Source organism: Cibotium barometz, chromosome 21 (assembly GCF_041138505.1).
Source record: "Cibotium barometz isolate CiBa-2024 chromosome 21, ASM4113850v1, whole genome shotgun sequence".
NCBI classification, from domain to species: Eukaryota; Viridiplantae; Streptophyta; class Polypodiopsida; order Cyatheales; family Cibotiaceae; genus Cibotium; species Cibotium barometz.
The window spans coordinates 15,792,457-15,809,729 of NC_141066.1; the positions used below are offsets into that span (position 1 = coordinate 15,792,457).

Below are 17,273 nucleotides of genomic sequence, written 5' to 3' on the forward strand. Positions count from 1 at the left end.
ACCATCATCAATGTAGCACCTCAGTTTCAGCACCATCCCACTCTCATCACTTATCTCACAAAACATCAACCATGTCATTTACCACAATTGGAATACATACAATCTATCCTGACATAATAACATAAGATATGCACAAACATATACAACGATAATACACTAGGTCTATATAGAGATCAACCAGTACTGATAACACTAGCATGGCCCCAAATTCATATACCATCCGTATTAAGTAGTCTCACCCATGATACAAAACATCAACCATGTTAGTCACAACAACTGGAATACATACAATCTATCCTAACATAAGATAGGCACAAACATATACACATATAATACACTAGCTCTATATGGAGATCACCCGCAATATTGATAACATTAGCATGGCCCCAAATTCATATAACATCAGTAGTCTCACCCATGATACAACCCGTAGTACAGATAACACTAGCATGGCCCCAAATTCATATACCATCAGCATTAATTAGTCTCATTCACGATGATACAACACTCAGCATGGTACAGTGATCACCTAGTATTCTCGAATCACCATAGAGGGAGATGAGATCTAATAGAATACCTGGATTATACATACATCAAGAGTAATTGGATACTTTGGGCATTCTCGAATCATCATCGAGGGATGAGATCTAATATAATACAGTGATTATGCGTACATCGAGAGTAATTGGATACTCAAACAACTTTTTAAAAAAAAAGTATGAGTAGAAAAGCTCCTTTTTTTGAGATGTGTACAAGATAATTTTGATACGTAGATGAATATTTATAAGTTTGTGTATAGAGCTAAGATTAAGGATTAATTGATTGTAAACTATGCCATTATTATGGGTAGTTGGATAGGCTTTTGAGTTGGTTTTAAGTGGAATTTGAAAAGTGAATGATGGTCATTCGTCATTCACACGAGTTATTAATACCAAACTTTAGTCTCCAATGGACTTGGCCATACTATGGAAGGCTAGCATCCTCACACATATTCATAGATCATCACACACACGGTATGGAGGCTAGGATCCTCAAACATATTCTTGGATCATGCTCTTTAGCCAAAGAGTTGATCACTATCATGGAGAGAAAGTAAAGTGTCAATTAAAGGTACTTGATATTTTTGGATTCTTGGTGTTGCTAGAATGGGGAAATTAGTCACGATGATCTGGTTCATAGGACATCATAGAGCACAACAAATCTTAGTTAGTCAAGAGAGTTAAGCTTGAGACTATTTTTATCCATAGAACTCTCCATGCATGGAGAGTATCTAGTGTTTGCAACATTAACTTGAGGACCCTTTCGTATATAGTTTCTAAGAGATCAAATCATTATTGTTGTGATTGATCTAGAATTAAACTTACGTGGAAATACTTGATATATTGATCAAGGCAATGGGGTTATCAAGGTCTTATTCATTGTGATAAGTTGATATAGTTGGTTAATTTGCTAATTTGGCATTAATTGAAATACCATAAAGGTTTCATAAGTTTGGAGTTTTCTTTGGCTACTAAGACTTAAGGTTCTTAAATAGAGATATGAGATTATTTGCCTTGGCATGAAAGAGAACGGAGACTAAGGGTAGATCCCCCCCCACCCAATCTGCGCGCAATGTGTCACCTCATCTATGTAGAGCCTAAAGGATGTGGGGGAGAGCGAGAGCCTCATTCTCAACCTCATTGAGGCAACAACAATGACACAATTCAGGCTGAAATTTGGAACCCTAGCTTGGACTTCAGAATTGTAAGGCCTACAAGGTACCTTGGCCTTCAAGTGAAACCCACTACTTACTAAAATTTAATATGGACAGCCTTTCAAACCCTATTTTCAAAGGTGGGTTTCTATTGAAGTCCAAAATGGGCTATTGTATGGACGTAAACGTGAAAGCGCCTAGGTCGAGACTAGCAGGGCACAGGCAGAGAGAATCGACTTGAATTTCCTTCCATCGACAACTGCTGAGTGTGTCAAAGGAGTGCTGGAAATTAGGGGTTTCTGTGCACTTCGTGGAAGTAGCTATGGCGATAGACTGTCCGGATGTCACCGCCGCAGATGAGCATGCCCAGAAACAGGAGAAGAACCTCAACGACAACAACAACAACACGAAGAAGAAGAAGCCAACTCCAGGAAGGGGTGGTGTGGTCCATCACCATCTCAGCGAGGAAGAGGCGAGGATACAAGCCATAGCAGACATAGTGGGGGCGATGGTGGAAGGTTGCAGGAAAGGCGAAAACGTGGATCTGAATGCGCTAAAGTCTGCGGCCTGCCGTCGCTACGGCCTCTCCCGAGCGCCTAAATTGGTGGAGATGATCGCTGCCCTGCCTGAAAATGACAAGGCCATGGTTTTGCCCAGACTCAAGGCCAAGCCTGTCCGTACGGCCTCTGGCATTGCCGTTGTTGCTGTCATGTCCAAGCCCCATCGTTGCCCTCACATCGCAACCACCGGTAACATCTGTGTCTACTGCCCTGGCGGCCCTGACTCAGATTTCGAATACAGCACCCAGTCCTACACTGGTTATGAGCCCACCAGCATGCGTGCCATCCGAGCCAGGTACATGCGCTTTGTTTGTCTTCGATTTTGTTCAAGCTAGGCAATGGCTTGTGAGACCTAGATTGCCTAGTTTCAGGCACAGACAAGGGCGGCATGGCCTTTCTGGGTGCAGCTATGTCCGTGACAAGGGAGTCCTGCATTGGAGCTAGCATCACCTCTCCCAGGAGTCTAGAGGATGTGAGGGGCCTCCCTTGGCTCGGGTCAGAGATTTCTGTCCATGGAGGGCAAGGTCTCGACCCAGAAATTTACTGGGGTTGCTTTGGTTACCCCAGGAGGCATAGAGGGTGATGTGAGGGTCCTCTTGTCTTTTGGGGTGGCCTAGTTGATGCCAACAGCAATCATTTACAGCAACTCCACCTTCCCTTGCCTTTTCCACAATGATTTTTTATTGCAGATACAATCCCTACGTTCAGGCCCGTAGTCGAATAGATCAACTGAAGCGGCTGGGCCACAGTGTTGATAAAGTAAGTTTTCATGACCACGTATCTTATGTATATGCATGGTTCAAAAGATGCTTTCTAGCTGCTAAGACATCATTCAAATTGAGCCTATTGTAGGTAGAGTTCATTTTGATGGGAGGTACATTCATGTCCTTACCTGCTGATTACCGGGACTACTTCATAAGGAACCTGCATGATGCTTTATCCGGTCACACCTCTCGAAATGTCGAAGAAGCAGTTCAGTATTCGGAACATGGTGCTATCAAGTGCATTGGCTTGACAATTGAGACGTAAGTATTTGTGGATCTCAAATCTTTTTAAGTGACCTTGCGACTGGGGTCCCATGCCCAGGGTAGGGGGTAGGCGCCCTTCTCCCTGCACCTCATCACGTGGTGGCCCCCGACGACGCATGTCACCCACTATCTCCTGGATCCTGCATGGGGCTGAGGCACCCTGCTGTGGGAGGACATCCCCGGGGTGACATGTCCACATTCAAACACGTTTAAGCCTTCAGATTTTGGGATTGTCTGTTGTTTTGTTTTGTCAGGCGGCCTGATTACTGCCTTGCTCCTCACTTACGGCAAATGTTGTCTTACGGTTGCACACGATTAGAAATTGGGGTTCAGAGCACTTATGAAGATGTGGCCCGGGACACAAATAGAGGGCACACCGTAGCTGCAGTTTCAGACTGCTTTTGTCTTGCGAAAGATGCAGGGTTCAAGGTATTCCTCATATTTGATGCTTTCTTCTTATTACAACTAAATTGGGCGGGGAAGAAAAAAGATGGATTGGGTAGACTCCAGGGCCTTAACCTGCTACACCCCAGACATCATCATCAGAACGATAGGAAGGGTCAAGTGTGGAAAGCCCTTCAATAGGCTCTGATTTCTACCACCAGCTTTTTTAGATAGATGCAGTGGCTATGATTCAATAAAAATTGCTTGCATGCTTGTGTTCACAGGTTGTTGCCCACATGATGCCGGACCTTCCAAATGTGGGTATGGAGCGGGACTTGGAGAGCTTTCGAGAGTTTTTTGAGAACCCTGCATTCCGAACAGATGGGCTTAAGATCTATCCTACCCTTGTGATTCGAGGGACTGGCTTATATGAACTTTGGAAGACTGGCAGGTGAGTTTAATCTCCCTTTAGAGCATTTTTACCATATAAGAGTATCTTTTCAGCTTTGGTTTGGGAATAGCTTACTTTGTTCTTGTGTAAGGATATGTACATCTGTAACAATGCACCCTGCACTTGGGTGCTAGTGGACGTACAGTCATTCTTTATTTGCAAGTCTGGGGTCAGTGATGTGCACCATGCCCCATTGTGAGTCCTAGTCTAGGGACATGGGAGTGAGTGGTGATGTGGGTAGGCTTGGGTAAGTCCAGGCAGTTGTACGTTCATGAACCCTGCACTGTTTCTTAACCCCATGATGTATGGAAAGACACCATTCTAATTCATAGATATGATACTTCCGGTACAAAATGCGTGGTTTACAATTATTGCGATAACACAGTGTATGGCACCTGTATGAGAATACATTGCAGTTGGGAGACTAAGGAATGAGCACATGGGTGCTTTATCCCTTTGAGTGTTGACATTATATAGCTGCCACCAGTGGCCATACTCTTAAGCTTTGATATATTTTTGGGATTTGAAGTTTGAAGTTTAAACTTTGAAGTATTATGTTTTTGGGGTTTGGATTATTAGTTTTTAGTTTATGTTCTTCAAACTTCACTATTGACTCTTGAGACTATGCATATAGAGTCTAAGAGTTAATGCTTTGACAAGCTTCAAATTCATGAATCATTATGTTTTTTGGTCATCTATATGTTTTTTATGGTTTGTCTCTAAATAAAATCGGGAAATGTTTCTTGTGGCTATGTTAGCAACATACTTTTTCAACAAGCTAATATAAAACGTATGGTGAATCTTAATATTCTTGGGTAACTCAAGTAAGCAAGCGAGCTTTTCATATCTCTGGAGAACCTTAAGCCAGCATTTCTAAAAGACTATCTTATCCTTGCCTAGTCTGAAATTTCTCTTCTTTGGCTTGATTCTTAAGAATATCATGTCTCCTTTAAATTCTCTTGGTAATCTTTTCTTATTATATTAGTTCTTCTACAAGTCTTATGTCTTTTTTATGCACTCCTTAGTAAGTGTCGTGTTATTTTCCATCTTTCTCAACATTTCCTTATATACTTCCAATCTATTTCTTTGGTTCGAAAAAATTTACAGGCATATAACAATCTTGATCAGAACTTTCTCAAAAGGCTGGTATCCTTTGTGGGGGGATCTGAATTGTAAGAAGTACTTTAGATAGAGATTTTTCTTCTTGCTGTGTATACTTGTATAGCTCAGCCTCTAGCTGCTCTCAACAGGAGGTGATTTTGTATTTTGACAAGTTGTATATTGCTGGCCTGGCTCTGAGGTGGTACTAAGCTAGTTTGGCCTTGGTACCCATGAAGATCGTGTTGTGTGGACTGATGTTATTTTACTAATATATAAAACCATTTCCTTAAAAACAGAATAAGAAGATTAGATTCACCACAAGCATCTAGTATAGAATTGCGTTCAATGGAAAGCTTTGCATCAACCTCCATTGGGGTGCCAACTGACTTGCACTGAGCCATGCCAAATGCCTTTGGTATCTCTCACTACTTATAGTAAGGACAATTAGGTAATAAATTCCAGCCCAATTAGCCTGATTTCACAAGTCAATATTAGAATCTATTTGCATCTGCTTAGTTTAAATGATATTATACTATTGCTATTGTAGCAAAAGGCATCACAACTATCGCAGATTCTAAGGTTAGTTCACTCACCTCTATCTCGGTTGGTTCAAGACTTTTGACTTGGGCAAAGATGAAGCGGATTGGTACACAAGAAGCAGATGACGCAGTTGGAATTACCCTCTATTTGTTGCATCTGTTGTTTGCTATGGATTGTTTGTCATATTGGCTTGAATTCGGGTGACTATACAGGGACATGTGCTGTGCCAGCGGTGGAGTTGCTGCTGAGAGCATGTCCGTGGATCCTTGACCAGCTTGTCGGTTATGGGGTTTCTGCAGTGCTTGGTTTATGGGATCCGTGTTTGTATATCAATCTAAGGACAACTGAATTGAGCAGTTGTAATTAGTGTGATGCGTGGTCATCATAAACACGGGTCAGCCAGGTTTGAACGGCTGGACAGTAGGCCTGAATTGGGCACATGTGGGCTGGTGAAGCATAAGCAAGCTTAGGTTCTATGCAGATTCTTTGTTTAGAATGGTTAAGGACTTGTTCCCAAGCTTGATTTATCACCATATTTGTGAATGCTTTTTAATCCAGCTGCTCTCATAGGTTGTGAATATGTACTGCAGGTACAGAAATTATCCTCCAGAGCTTCTAGTCGATTTGATAGCAAGAGTGCTGTCACTTGTTCCCCCGTGGACCCGAGTGTACCGTATCCAAAGAGACATTCCCATGCCTCTGGTGACTTCTGGAGTTGAGAAAGGCAACCTTAGGGAGCTAGCACTTGCACGTATGGAAGATTTGGGCTTGAAGTGTCGGGATGTGAGAACACGTGAAGCTGGTATTCAGGTGCTTTTCTCTTCTGGGCCTTTAAGATTGAAATAAGTATGTGAACCCTTATCCCTCATCTTCTTCTACGCTTCCATATTGTTTTCTCTTCATAAAAGCTTGAGTTGTGTTGTTATGTCTCAGGATATCCACAACAAAATAAGGCCGGAAGAAGTGGAGCTTTTAAGGCGTGATTATGTTGCCAATGAAGGCTGGGAGACTTTCCTTTCTTATGAGGACACACAGCAGGTTCATTTTTTTTTTTGAGATTTTTGGGTATGTCAACTTGACTAGCTAGAGACTGGTCCTTCATTCATCATGTGGCACCCGGCTGCAATGAGTAGGGGTTCAATTTGGTTTTCTTGAGAAATTTTGTTCTTGATTTTGGCAAAGCTGTCAATTTCATTATTTTTCATCGGGTTGATAACATGTGTTGTTTCAAGTGAAGATTTATAGCAGCAGGCATGGGGGAGGTGAGATCTAAGTGTCGAATCCAATAAATGTACCTAAGGTTTCAGAAACTCAGTGAGAGAATCATTCAAAGATGTAATGTTCCACCTCACTAATCATTGAATATAAACCGGTGTAACTGTGAAACCACGAACGCAAACAATCCCCATTCTTACTCCCGCTCCTATAGTTGATTTGTCTAAATCAAGTAGGTCAACTATCCCGATGGAATAAGACATCCAAGGATCAAAATTTAGGTACATCGAGAAACCATACATGCGATATCCTAATGTCCTCTATCAGATATATTCCATATAATTTTTTTAAAGATGCATAAGACTGGATTACAGTAATTAATTCCTTCTTAGTCCATGTCTTGACGTAACTAGTTTTCCACCTCAATGCATGGTCAAACCTTGAGGTTAACTACGCATCAATCTATCTGCCCCTACATCCCCAACAACACCTCCCTCAAATCCGGGGTTCCCAAAGTTCGCTTGTACTTAAAAACAAGAAGTTGACAGCCCTACAATAACTCTATCCTCATTAGTTAAATCACTTGCACCCATAGCAACCGTAAATGGTTTGCTAGGATCACACATAGCTATGACATTTAAGTCCTTCATGGGAATACATGGGAAATATCATCTAGCTTCTTTCTATTTGCTACTTCCCTTAGTGCTAGGCTTCATTATGGCTGAGTCTGCCCTGCATCTCCGGAGTTTTGACCGAAACTTAGTACGAAGGGCTTTGTGTGAATATATGCTCGTGTGTGTGTGTGTGTGTGTGTGTGTGGAGTGTGTCACCAGCCTGGACATTTCCTAGTATGAAAGGGTTTGGTGGACTCCAGTGTCATGTGCACAGTGTGTATCTACCATGTGCTATACGCATGCAAGACTAGTTTCGAGGCTTGGGGAAGCTTGGAACTAGGCAGGCTGATTGACGAGCTGAGTTAGGGAAATACTAATGGGCGGACACCCAAGTATGGACGGGCGGGCGGCCAAGTGTGGATGCCCGATGACCGGTCAAGAGCCTATAAAAGGGTGGCCAAGGTTAGTTATTGTAATATAGAGAGTCTCGCGAGTTTGTGAGAGCTCTATGGTCTTGGAGCCTGGATCTAGTGCAGACGTGTACCTGCTTTGCGCAGCCGAGGCCGGTAGCAGTCTCGAGGCCCGCGAGGGCAGCTTCGTGGCGGTATGGGACGTCGCGAGGAGGAGATTGGTCGGTACGTCAGTCTAGTTAGCTCAGCTCGTGGCTCAGTGGGGACAGCCAAGACTGTGGGCTTGCCCACGGCTGTCATGGTTGGGAGGTGAGTCAGGCCTCTGCACCCCCTTGCTTGTTTGTTTGTTCGTTTGATTGCAGGATTCGAGTTTCGAACCGAGATCGATCACTAGGAGATCCGTGGGGATTTGACAGTGGTAGTAGAGCATACCTCGTGAACGAGCAAGTCGGTAGGTAGAGAAGAAGAGGTTGAAGAACGGTATGTGTTAAAAAACTTGCTGTTTTTTCTGTGCATACTGCAGTTTTCAAAAATAGTATGTGTTTTTCTTCATCAAGAAACCCATGTTGATGGGGGGGATGGTAGTTAAGTAGGGTTGATTGCTTTGCAAAGAAGAGGCCTGAATCGGTTGTGCAGTCGCATGTACTGTAGAGAGAGAAAAAAGAAAAAAAAAGCACGTTGCTTTTCGTTGAATGTTTGAGAGAGAGATCGGTTGTGAGAAGAGGCGCTGCAGGTTGGTGTGTTTGGGAGCTGACGGGTGTTGATGGCGTTGGGCTACAGTCGGCTGAAGGCACCTTAGGCTTGCCAAGCCAGGCGGCCAGGCAGCTAGGCCAGGCCAGGCCGGCGCCTAGGCTAGGCCAGGCGGGCCGGCGCCCAGGCCAGGCCGGCGCCCAGGCCAGGCAAGGCGGGCTGATGCTACCCAGGCCAGGCCAAGCCAGCGCCCAGGCCACGCATAGCACGCCGGCGTTTACACAGGCTGGCGAGAAGCGCAGGCGACAGCCGCATGGGTGACGCACGCAGGCGCCGGCAGTGGTTGACGTCAGCAGCTCACCGACGGGCCAATCCAGGAGGGAAGTGAAAAAAAAACAAGGAAAGCACTCGTTTATTTTTGGGCTTTCGTTTTTTTTAGCTTAAATTTTTTTATAAAAATTTAAAAGTCACCCTCTCTCCAAGGTTTAAAAGTGTTTTTTTAAAAGACTTTAGAATATATATATCTATATATATATATATATATCTATATATATATCTATATATATATATGTATGTATATATGTATATATATCTATATATATATATTTATTCAAGAAAAAAAAAACACAAAAGCAAAGAAAAAGCCAAGCATAGCTTTTGGGGGCTTTTAGTTTTTTTGGGAAACCTTTATAAACCCCCTCAAGTGGGCTTCTTGCCACACATCTCTCAAGTTCTCAAGCTCTCAAGTTCACTCGCACTTTTGCTGTGCAAAGATCAAATTTTCTCTCCGCGTACCCTCTTCCCGATGTCGACCCAAGAATCAGAGTTGAAGCCCCTTGTGGAACGCGAAGGCTTGCCGGCTACGGAAGGTACCGATGCCGATCTTTTTGACGATTTTGTGTCAAAATTTGATTTCCAAGAGTTCAAAGTAGCTCTTGAAGCTTCTTCGACGGAACGTCAGGCACAAATCGCAGCCCAGATGCAAGCTTTGCAGAACTCCATCGCTCTCTTGACCACTACCCTCTCTACTTTCTCGGGTATGGATACCTTGGCTTCAGCTTTAGGCTCCAACATTACTCCGGAACCGTTCGGGGGCGAGCAAAAGCAGCGAACCAAGGAGATCGTGGACACGTGGCTACATAAGTGGCAAGTTCACTTTCAGTTTCATCCATATGATGATGGAAAGAAGATCCAGTTAGCAGCAGGTTTTCTGTCCGGCAAAGCTTTGCTTTGGTGGAAGGAACTCAACCCTAAGCCAACGACTTGGGCACAATTTGAAGATATCTTCAAGAAAGAATTCCTCAAGAAAGAGGATGACTATGATGTTGTTGCCCGGTTTTCAGCTTTGACCATGACCTCGCAGCACCTCACTTAAGAGGTCTACCTCCAGAAGTTTCGTGACTTGCAGATGAAAGCTACAAAGATGGATCCCAGTACTCTTTTGGGATTTTTCGTAGCTGGTTTACCAGACTCGTACCGATTGCAGGTTAAAAATAACAAATGTAAAACTTTGGACGAGGCCATTCATTCAGCTCGTATCTATGATGATACGATGGTCTCTTCCAAGTCGAAACCCGTTACCGAGCAGGGGAACAAGCATAAAAGAAAGTTCTCCGCACCTATGGCTAACACGACAGAAGGAAAGTCTTCGGACCAACCTTCGAAGAATTCAAGTTCGACACCAGCGAAGAAGAAACGACTTCTTAGGGCTTTAAAGCTCAAGAAGGAAGGACGTTGTTTTATCTGCGAAGAAAAAGGACACATGCGTAATGAGTGTCCGAAGCAAAAGGGTACCAAGTCAAACGCAGGACCCAAGCCAAAGGCAGCTAACCAGTTGTCTTTGACAGGTATGTCAATTACTGTACTTTCTCGCCCTAGTACTTGTTCTGATTGTCTGTTCAACTCTAAAGTGTTTGGCTTGCATGATCTTCTCCGAGTTTATGGGAAAGTAAATGGCCATAAAATTCACATTCTTTTAGACCCTGGCAGTTCGCATAACTTTGTTAACTACAAACTTGTGCAGAAATTGAGTCTTGATACGACACTCAGCGACCATACCTATGAGGTACGTCTACCTGCAGGCAGGCAAGTTTGGGATCGCAAGGTGGAGATGCTTCCAATCCAGATTCAGGACTACAAAGATACTCTGGAATGCTATGTTATGCATCTGGAAAATGTAGACTTGTTATTAGAGATTGAGTGGTTTAAGACTCTTGACGTCCAGATAGATTGGTCTAGTCATATTTTTTCTTTTCAGCATAGGGACACCCAGTATAGTATTTTAGGTGATTGTATTCATCCCTCTCAGGGACCTCTTGTAAATACAATTGATTTTGGAAATATAATGGATTCTTCTTTGTATACCGCTTTGATTTGTAGGCATACATTTGCACAAGACATTTGGTTGCCTGGCAGTGCACATTGGTGCGTGGTTTGCTTGCAGATATATTTTGTTGACATGGCACAAAATGCTACAGATGTATTTGGTGTGCTCACCCAGGAGGACAAGCTGGATGGATCTAACTATTGGAGTTTCATGATCCGTAATTTGCTGGTAGCCAAAGGGCTTTGGGGCATCGTGTGTGGTGATGACACACGCCCACATACCATACAGCCAGCCACGCCTCAAAGGGGAGGTGCTCAAAGAGCTCCTGATGTAGATCCTGCTCCCATACAAGAGCAGAAGAGATGGGACTCTCGAGATGCACATGCCATGTCATTGATAGCCCTTTCAGTGAAAAGGACTATTATTCCGCACATTCGTTCATGCAAGACATCGAAGCTTGCATGGGACACATTGGAAGCACTGTATCAGGTACGCAACGAGGCAAGAGTTGCCTACTTGAAGAGGCAATTGGATCTTCTTTCTATGGATGAGGGTGACTATGGCAGATCATCTCACCAAAGTGAGATTTGCAAGAACAATTGCTCAACAGTGATGAGGTTATCCCAGACAGACAGATGGTCACCAACACTCTTCATTCTTTACTGCCTTCCTACTTGGGCTTTCACACCTCTCTCAACCTCTCAATGAGAGGAGGTGGTGATCCCGTCACTTTTGAAGAGCTCGTGGGTTTACTCTTGCAGGAAGAGCAAACAAGAGCAAACTTATCGAGCAACCGTGGTGGAGAAAAGGCATTTACAGCCAAGGATAAGGGTAAAGCAAAGAGCTTTAGGCATGGGGGACAACAGTCTAGCAAGGCTGGTCATGGACAGCCCTCTTCTAGTGGTGAAAAGTCTGACAAAGGGGATGCAAACAAGCCCAAAAAGAAGGGCAAATGTCACTACTTCCATAAGCCTGGACACTACATCAGTGAATTGTTGGGTTAAAGCCCTAAATGACCCCTCAATGTGTATATTGTACATGTATTTTAAAGGCTTAGAACATTTAAAGCCTTGGCCATGTTCACATTGGACATGGCCACATTATTTTTAAAGTCACTTGAATAAAAGGAAAGGCCAACAATACAAATCGTATGGCCATTTCCCCCAACCTACGAATTGCTCTCCTCTCTCAATTTTCGATAGCTCACGCCCCTCCTTTTCTCTGCTCACGCCTGTGTTCTATTGCCCCAACCTTGCACGCCTAGTCTTGGTCTACCACCTGGTGCCTTCTTCTCTCCACAACAACTGGTATCAGAGCTTTAGGGTTCCAAAAACCCTCTGCGCAGGCTGCTGGACAGCGAAAGAAAGATGCTTTTCCGGCGATGTTTTTTGTTTCTATCGCGAAGAAGAGGGTTCCCGGGCTCAAGGGGGGGTCCTAGAGTACCAAAACAGCCCAAAACAGGCTGTTTTTAGGTCAAAAACAGGTTATGACAGCAATACGCAGGTGTACCAAATCGTTTAATTCACATGTATAAGTGTTTCCCCTCACGAAATTGACCAAACAGGTGAAAACAGGCACTTGAAAACGCAGTTTCAGTCGAAATTTCTGCAAATTTCAGGTTCGGACTGCTTTTATGTACGATATTTGTGGTCTTATGTACGCAAGCATTGTGGTTGCGCCCAATTGCTGAAATTTTCAGCGTGTTGCATTCCTCTTGTGGTACATAGTCGCAGTGAGTCATCATGGCCGCCACTTCCTCTGAGTCATCATGGCCGCCACTTCCTCTGCATCTGATGCCAAAAGTTTGATGGAGATCAAACGCTTTGATGGTACAGGTTTTGATTTGTGGCAGGATAGAATGCAGGGCATACTGTGTCTCAAAGATTGCGATGATGCTTTTTTGGAAACGAAGCCTGCAGACATGCCAGATGAGGATTGGGCCAGACTCAACAAGAGGGCCAAAGCCTACATAAAGATGGCAGTGAATGATGACATTCTTGTTGACATCAAGGGTTTGGACACTGCATTTGCTATATGGTAGAAACTGAAGGCCACGTATGAAAATGCTACGCCTGTCAATCAGGTGCACTTGATGCGTAAGCTGGTTAACATGATGCTTGATGAAGCCAAGTCGGCTTCTGAGCATTTAAGTGCCTTTACTAGTGTTTTGAGTCAGTTGCATGACACAGGATTACAGCCATTTGATGATAAGCTCAAGGCTATCTTCTTGCTTATGACTTTGCCTGACTCATGGGAAATGCTTGTGGTTTCTCTGAGTAATAGCCCCAGTCTCACTTATGATGGAGTGAGAGGCTCTATTCTCAATGAGGAGATTAGACGCAAGGCCAGTGGGGAAGGTGGCAGCTCTGCCTATAATGCAAGAGACAGGAGTCAAAAGCGGGATACAGGTACAGGTAACAGGACTCAAAACAGGAGCAAAAGCAAGACAAAGGACAAGGATGTAACTTGCTATCAGTGTGGCAGAAAGGGCCATAAGAAGCCCGATTGCAGGTACTTCAAGAAAGAGCAGGAAAGGAAGGAGGAAGCGCAAGAGAAGAAGAAGAAGGACGAGAAGAAAGGGGAAAAATCAGCAGGTGACTCTTCCAAAGATGCGGAGAATGCAAATGTATCCTCTAGTGTTGTCATTGAGGAGTTGTCAGACATTGAGGAGATTTTGGTTGCATCTTCATGCCCCTCAGATTTTATGCTTTTGAATGCAGAAGACATGCTTATCTCAAGAAAGGATGTCATTGATGCATTGCTGAGTGCTAATGATGGCCTATCTCAGTCTTGGATAGTAGACTCGGGTGCCTCTTTCCATGTTACTCCATCTTTGGAGTGTTTTGCTACATATACAGCAGGCAGGTATGGCAAAGTTTACCTCGGTGATAACCATGCTTGCAACATTGAGGGAATGGGCACCATACGCTTGGCTCTTAACAATGGCCAAGAGTTTATGTTGAATGATGTCAGGTATGTTCCAGGCATTAAGAAGAGTCTGCTGTCAGTGGGCCAATTGGATGCACATGGCTATACGACCATATTTGCTGGGGGTTCATGGAAGTTGCTTAAAGGTTCTATGCTCATTGTCAAAGGTTGCAAGAATGGTACTTTGTATTATTTACATTGTAAAGCTTTGCCTGGCAAGTTTCTTGCAGTGGCTGACATTGCCTCCCACTTGGAGTTATGGCATAAGAGACTTGGCCACATGAGCCAGAAGGGTATTGATGTGCTCTCCTCTTTGAAGAGGGTTGATGTAAAGGGCACAAAGTTGGACTTTTGTAATGATTGTCTGTTTGGAAAACAAAAGAAAACTTCTTATTATTCTGGTGTCTCTCGCAAAGCTAATCCTCTTGACCTTATTCACTCCGATGTGTGCACTATGCCTGTTAAATCTCATGGTGGTGCATTATATTTTGTGACATTCATTGATGATTGCACTAGGAAGGGTTGGGTGCATTTGTTGAAAAGTAAAAGTGAGACGTTTAATGCTTTCAAGAAGTTTCATGCTTTTGTTACCACTCAAAAGAATGCTAAGGTTAAATGTCTCAAATCTGATAATGGAGGAGAGTATGTGTCTGCTGAATTTCAGCGTTTTTGTGATGATAACGGGATTAAAAGGGAGTTGACAGCCCCTTATAATCCGTCTTCTAATGGTGTGGCTGAGAGGTATAATCGTACTTTATGTGAGAGAGTGCGTTGCATGTTGTCCACCGCTAATCTCCCTCAAGAGTTTTGGGGAGAGGCATTGAAAACTGCAGTTCATATTTGCAATCGCTCTCCTAATAGTACGCTGAAAAATGACATTCCAGAGGAGGTTTGGTCTGGCAAACCTGCCTCTTATGATCATTTGAGAGTGTTCGGCTGCGAAGCTTTTGTTCATGTACGTAATGACTTGAGAACAAAGCTTGATATGAAGTCCATTAAGGGACTCTTCCTCGGTTATGGGGAAGAAGGTGAAATGGGCTATAGAGTGTGGTTACCACAGTTTAGAAAGGTAATTCGCAGCCGTGATGTAGTATTCAACGAGGCAAAGTTGCTCAAAAATGCTACATCTGCTGAGTTTGACAAGAAAAGAGTCAAATTTCAGCCTCTTGTGCCACCCATTGGTGTTGAAATAGAGCCTCATGATGCATTACCACAGGCTGAAATTGATAATCAGCCGGTTAACCTTGAGCCAGAAGAGGTAGGACATGATATTGATGCTCCTAATGAGGATTGACAGCCACCTGCATTGGCTGAAAATGATTTTCAGCAACATGAACAAGCTGAAAATGAGTTGCCTCTCGATGTGGAACCATTGCCTGAGAATGTAGATCATTGGGTACGCAGGTCCACTCGTTTGAGAAGGCAACCGCAACGTTTTGATCCCTCTTTGCATCATATAATGTTGTCAGATGAGGGTGAGCCTCTTACTTACAAGGAGGCAAAGTCATGTGAGTTGAGTAGCAAGTGGGAGCTTGCAATGCAAGAAGAAATGAAATCTTTGCATGCAAATGATACTTGGGATCTTGTACCATTGCCCAAAGGGAGAAAGGCTCTTCCTAACAAATGGGTGTACAAAGTCAAGTGTGTTGATGGAAAACCCAAGTACAAGGCAAGATTGGTTGCCAAAGGATATGCACAGAAGGAAGGGATTGATTTTCAAGAAATCTTTTCCCCTGTTGTGAAGCTTACCACATTGCGTGTCCTTTTTGCTCTCGTTGCAATACTTGATTTGGAATTGAATCAAATGGATGTGAAGACAGCTTTTCTTCATGGTGACATTGAAGAGGACATCTACATGAAGCAACCTGAGGGTTTTGTTGTTCCTGGAAGAGAGGAATTGGTATGCAAGCTGAAAAGAGCACTGTATGGTTTGAGACAGTCATCACGGCAGTGGTATAAGAAGTTTGACACTTTTATGCTGTCTCAAGGCTTTAAACGCAGCCATGCAGATCATTGTTTGTATACGAAAAAGGATGAGGATGGAAGTCCTATTATCCTTGTTCTTTATGTGGATGATATGTTGATTGCTGGGAAACATAAGACCAGTCTTGATGCTCTCAAACGCAAGCTGAATTCAGCTTTTGCTATGAAGGATTTAGGTGATGCAGAGCATATTTTGGGCATGCGTGTTAAAAGAGATAGAAAGCTGAAATTGCTGTTTTTATCTCAAGAGAAGTACATTGCTAAAGTACTTGACAGGTTTAATATGGCTGATGCTAAGCCTCTTGGAGTACCTTTACCTCCATACACTAAGCTTAGCAAAGCAGATTGCCCGAAGGATGATATGGCAGTGAAAGCTATGAAGGGAATCCCTTATGCATCAGCTTGTGGTTCCCTCATGTATGCTATGGTTGCTACTCGTCCTGACATTGCTCATGCAGTGGGAGTTGTCAGTAGATACATGTCGAATCCTGTCAAAGCAGATTGGGAAGCTGTCAAATGCATTTTGAGATACTTGTTAGGTACACAATCAAAGTGTATCTCTTATGGCAAAAGTGACCTAAAGTTGCAGGGATATTGTGATGCAGACATGGCAGGTGACTTGGACACCAGGAAATCTACCAGTGGCTATGTCTTTACTATTGCTGGTGGTGCAGTCTCTTGGTGTTCTAGGTTGCAGAAAATTGTGGCATTGAGTACTACTGAAGCTGAATATATTTCAGCTATTGAAGCTTCAAAAGAAGCCATATGGCTGGGCAGACTTGCAAAGGAGCTTGGCATGCCTGTGAGTACGCCAGTCTTGGGATGTGATAGCCAGAGTGCTGTCTATTTGGCCAAGAATGCCATGTTTCATGCTCGTACCAAGCACATTGATGTGTGGTACCACTTCATACGACAGGTATTGGAGGATGGTCTAGTCACCTTGACTAAGATCAACACACAGGATAACCCTGCAGATGTTCTCACCAAGAGTCTTGCTAAGGCTCAACATGAGCATTGCATACAGATGGTGGGAGTTGGATAGCTTAAAGGCGTCATTTATGCCTTTAAGTGGGAGGTTGTTGGGTTAAAGCCCTAAATGACCCCTCAATGTGTATATTGTACATGTATTTTAAAGGCTTAGAACATTTAAAGCCTTGGCCATGTTCACATTGGACATGGCCACATTATTTTTAAAGTCACTTGAATAAAAGGAAAGGCCAACAATACAAATCGTATGGCCATTTCCCCCAACCTACGAATTGCTCTTCTCTCTCAATTTTCGATAGCTCACGCCCCTCCTTTTCTCTGCTCACGCCTGTGTTCTATTGCCCCAACCTTGCACGCCTAGTC

The 17,273-nt window shown here is 43.6% G+C and overlaps 1 protein-coding gene across 1 annotated transcript in view; it reads left to right on the plus strand.

Annotated features, from left to right (window-relative positions):
• Positions 1–1,788: 1,788 nt before the first annotated feature.
• ELO3 (radical SAM domain-containing protein / GCN5-related N-acetyltransferase (GNAT) family protein) overlaps positions 1,789–17,273 on the plus strand; it is a 42,072-nt gene continuing 26,587 nt past the window's right edge. The window contains exons 1-7 of the mRNA XM_086815441.1: positions 1,789–2,548; positions 2,943–3,012; positions 3,106–3,278; positions 3,536–3,710; positions 3,950–4,116; positions 6,348–6,567; positions 6,691–6,795. Of these exons, the coding sequence (XP_086671567.1) occupies positions 2,016–2,548; positions 2,943–3,012; positions 3,106–3,278; positions 3,536–3,710; positions 3,950–4,116; positions 6,348–6,567; positions 6,691–6,795 (1,443 nt within the window). The 5' untranslated portion in view covers positions 1,789–2,015. The remainder of the gene's footprint in view (positions 2,549–2,942; positions 3,013–3,105; positions 3,279–3,535; positions 3,711–3,949; positions 4,117–6,347; positions 6,568–6,690; positions 6,796–17,273) is intronic.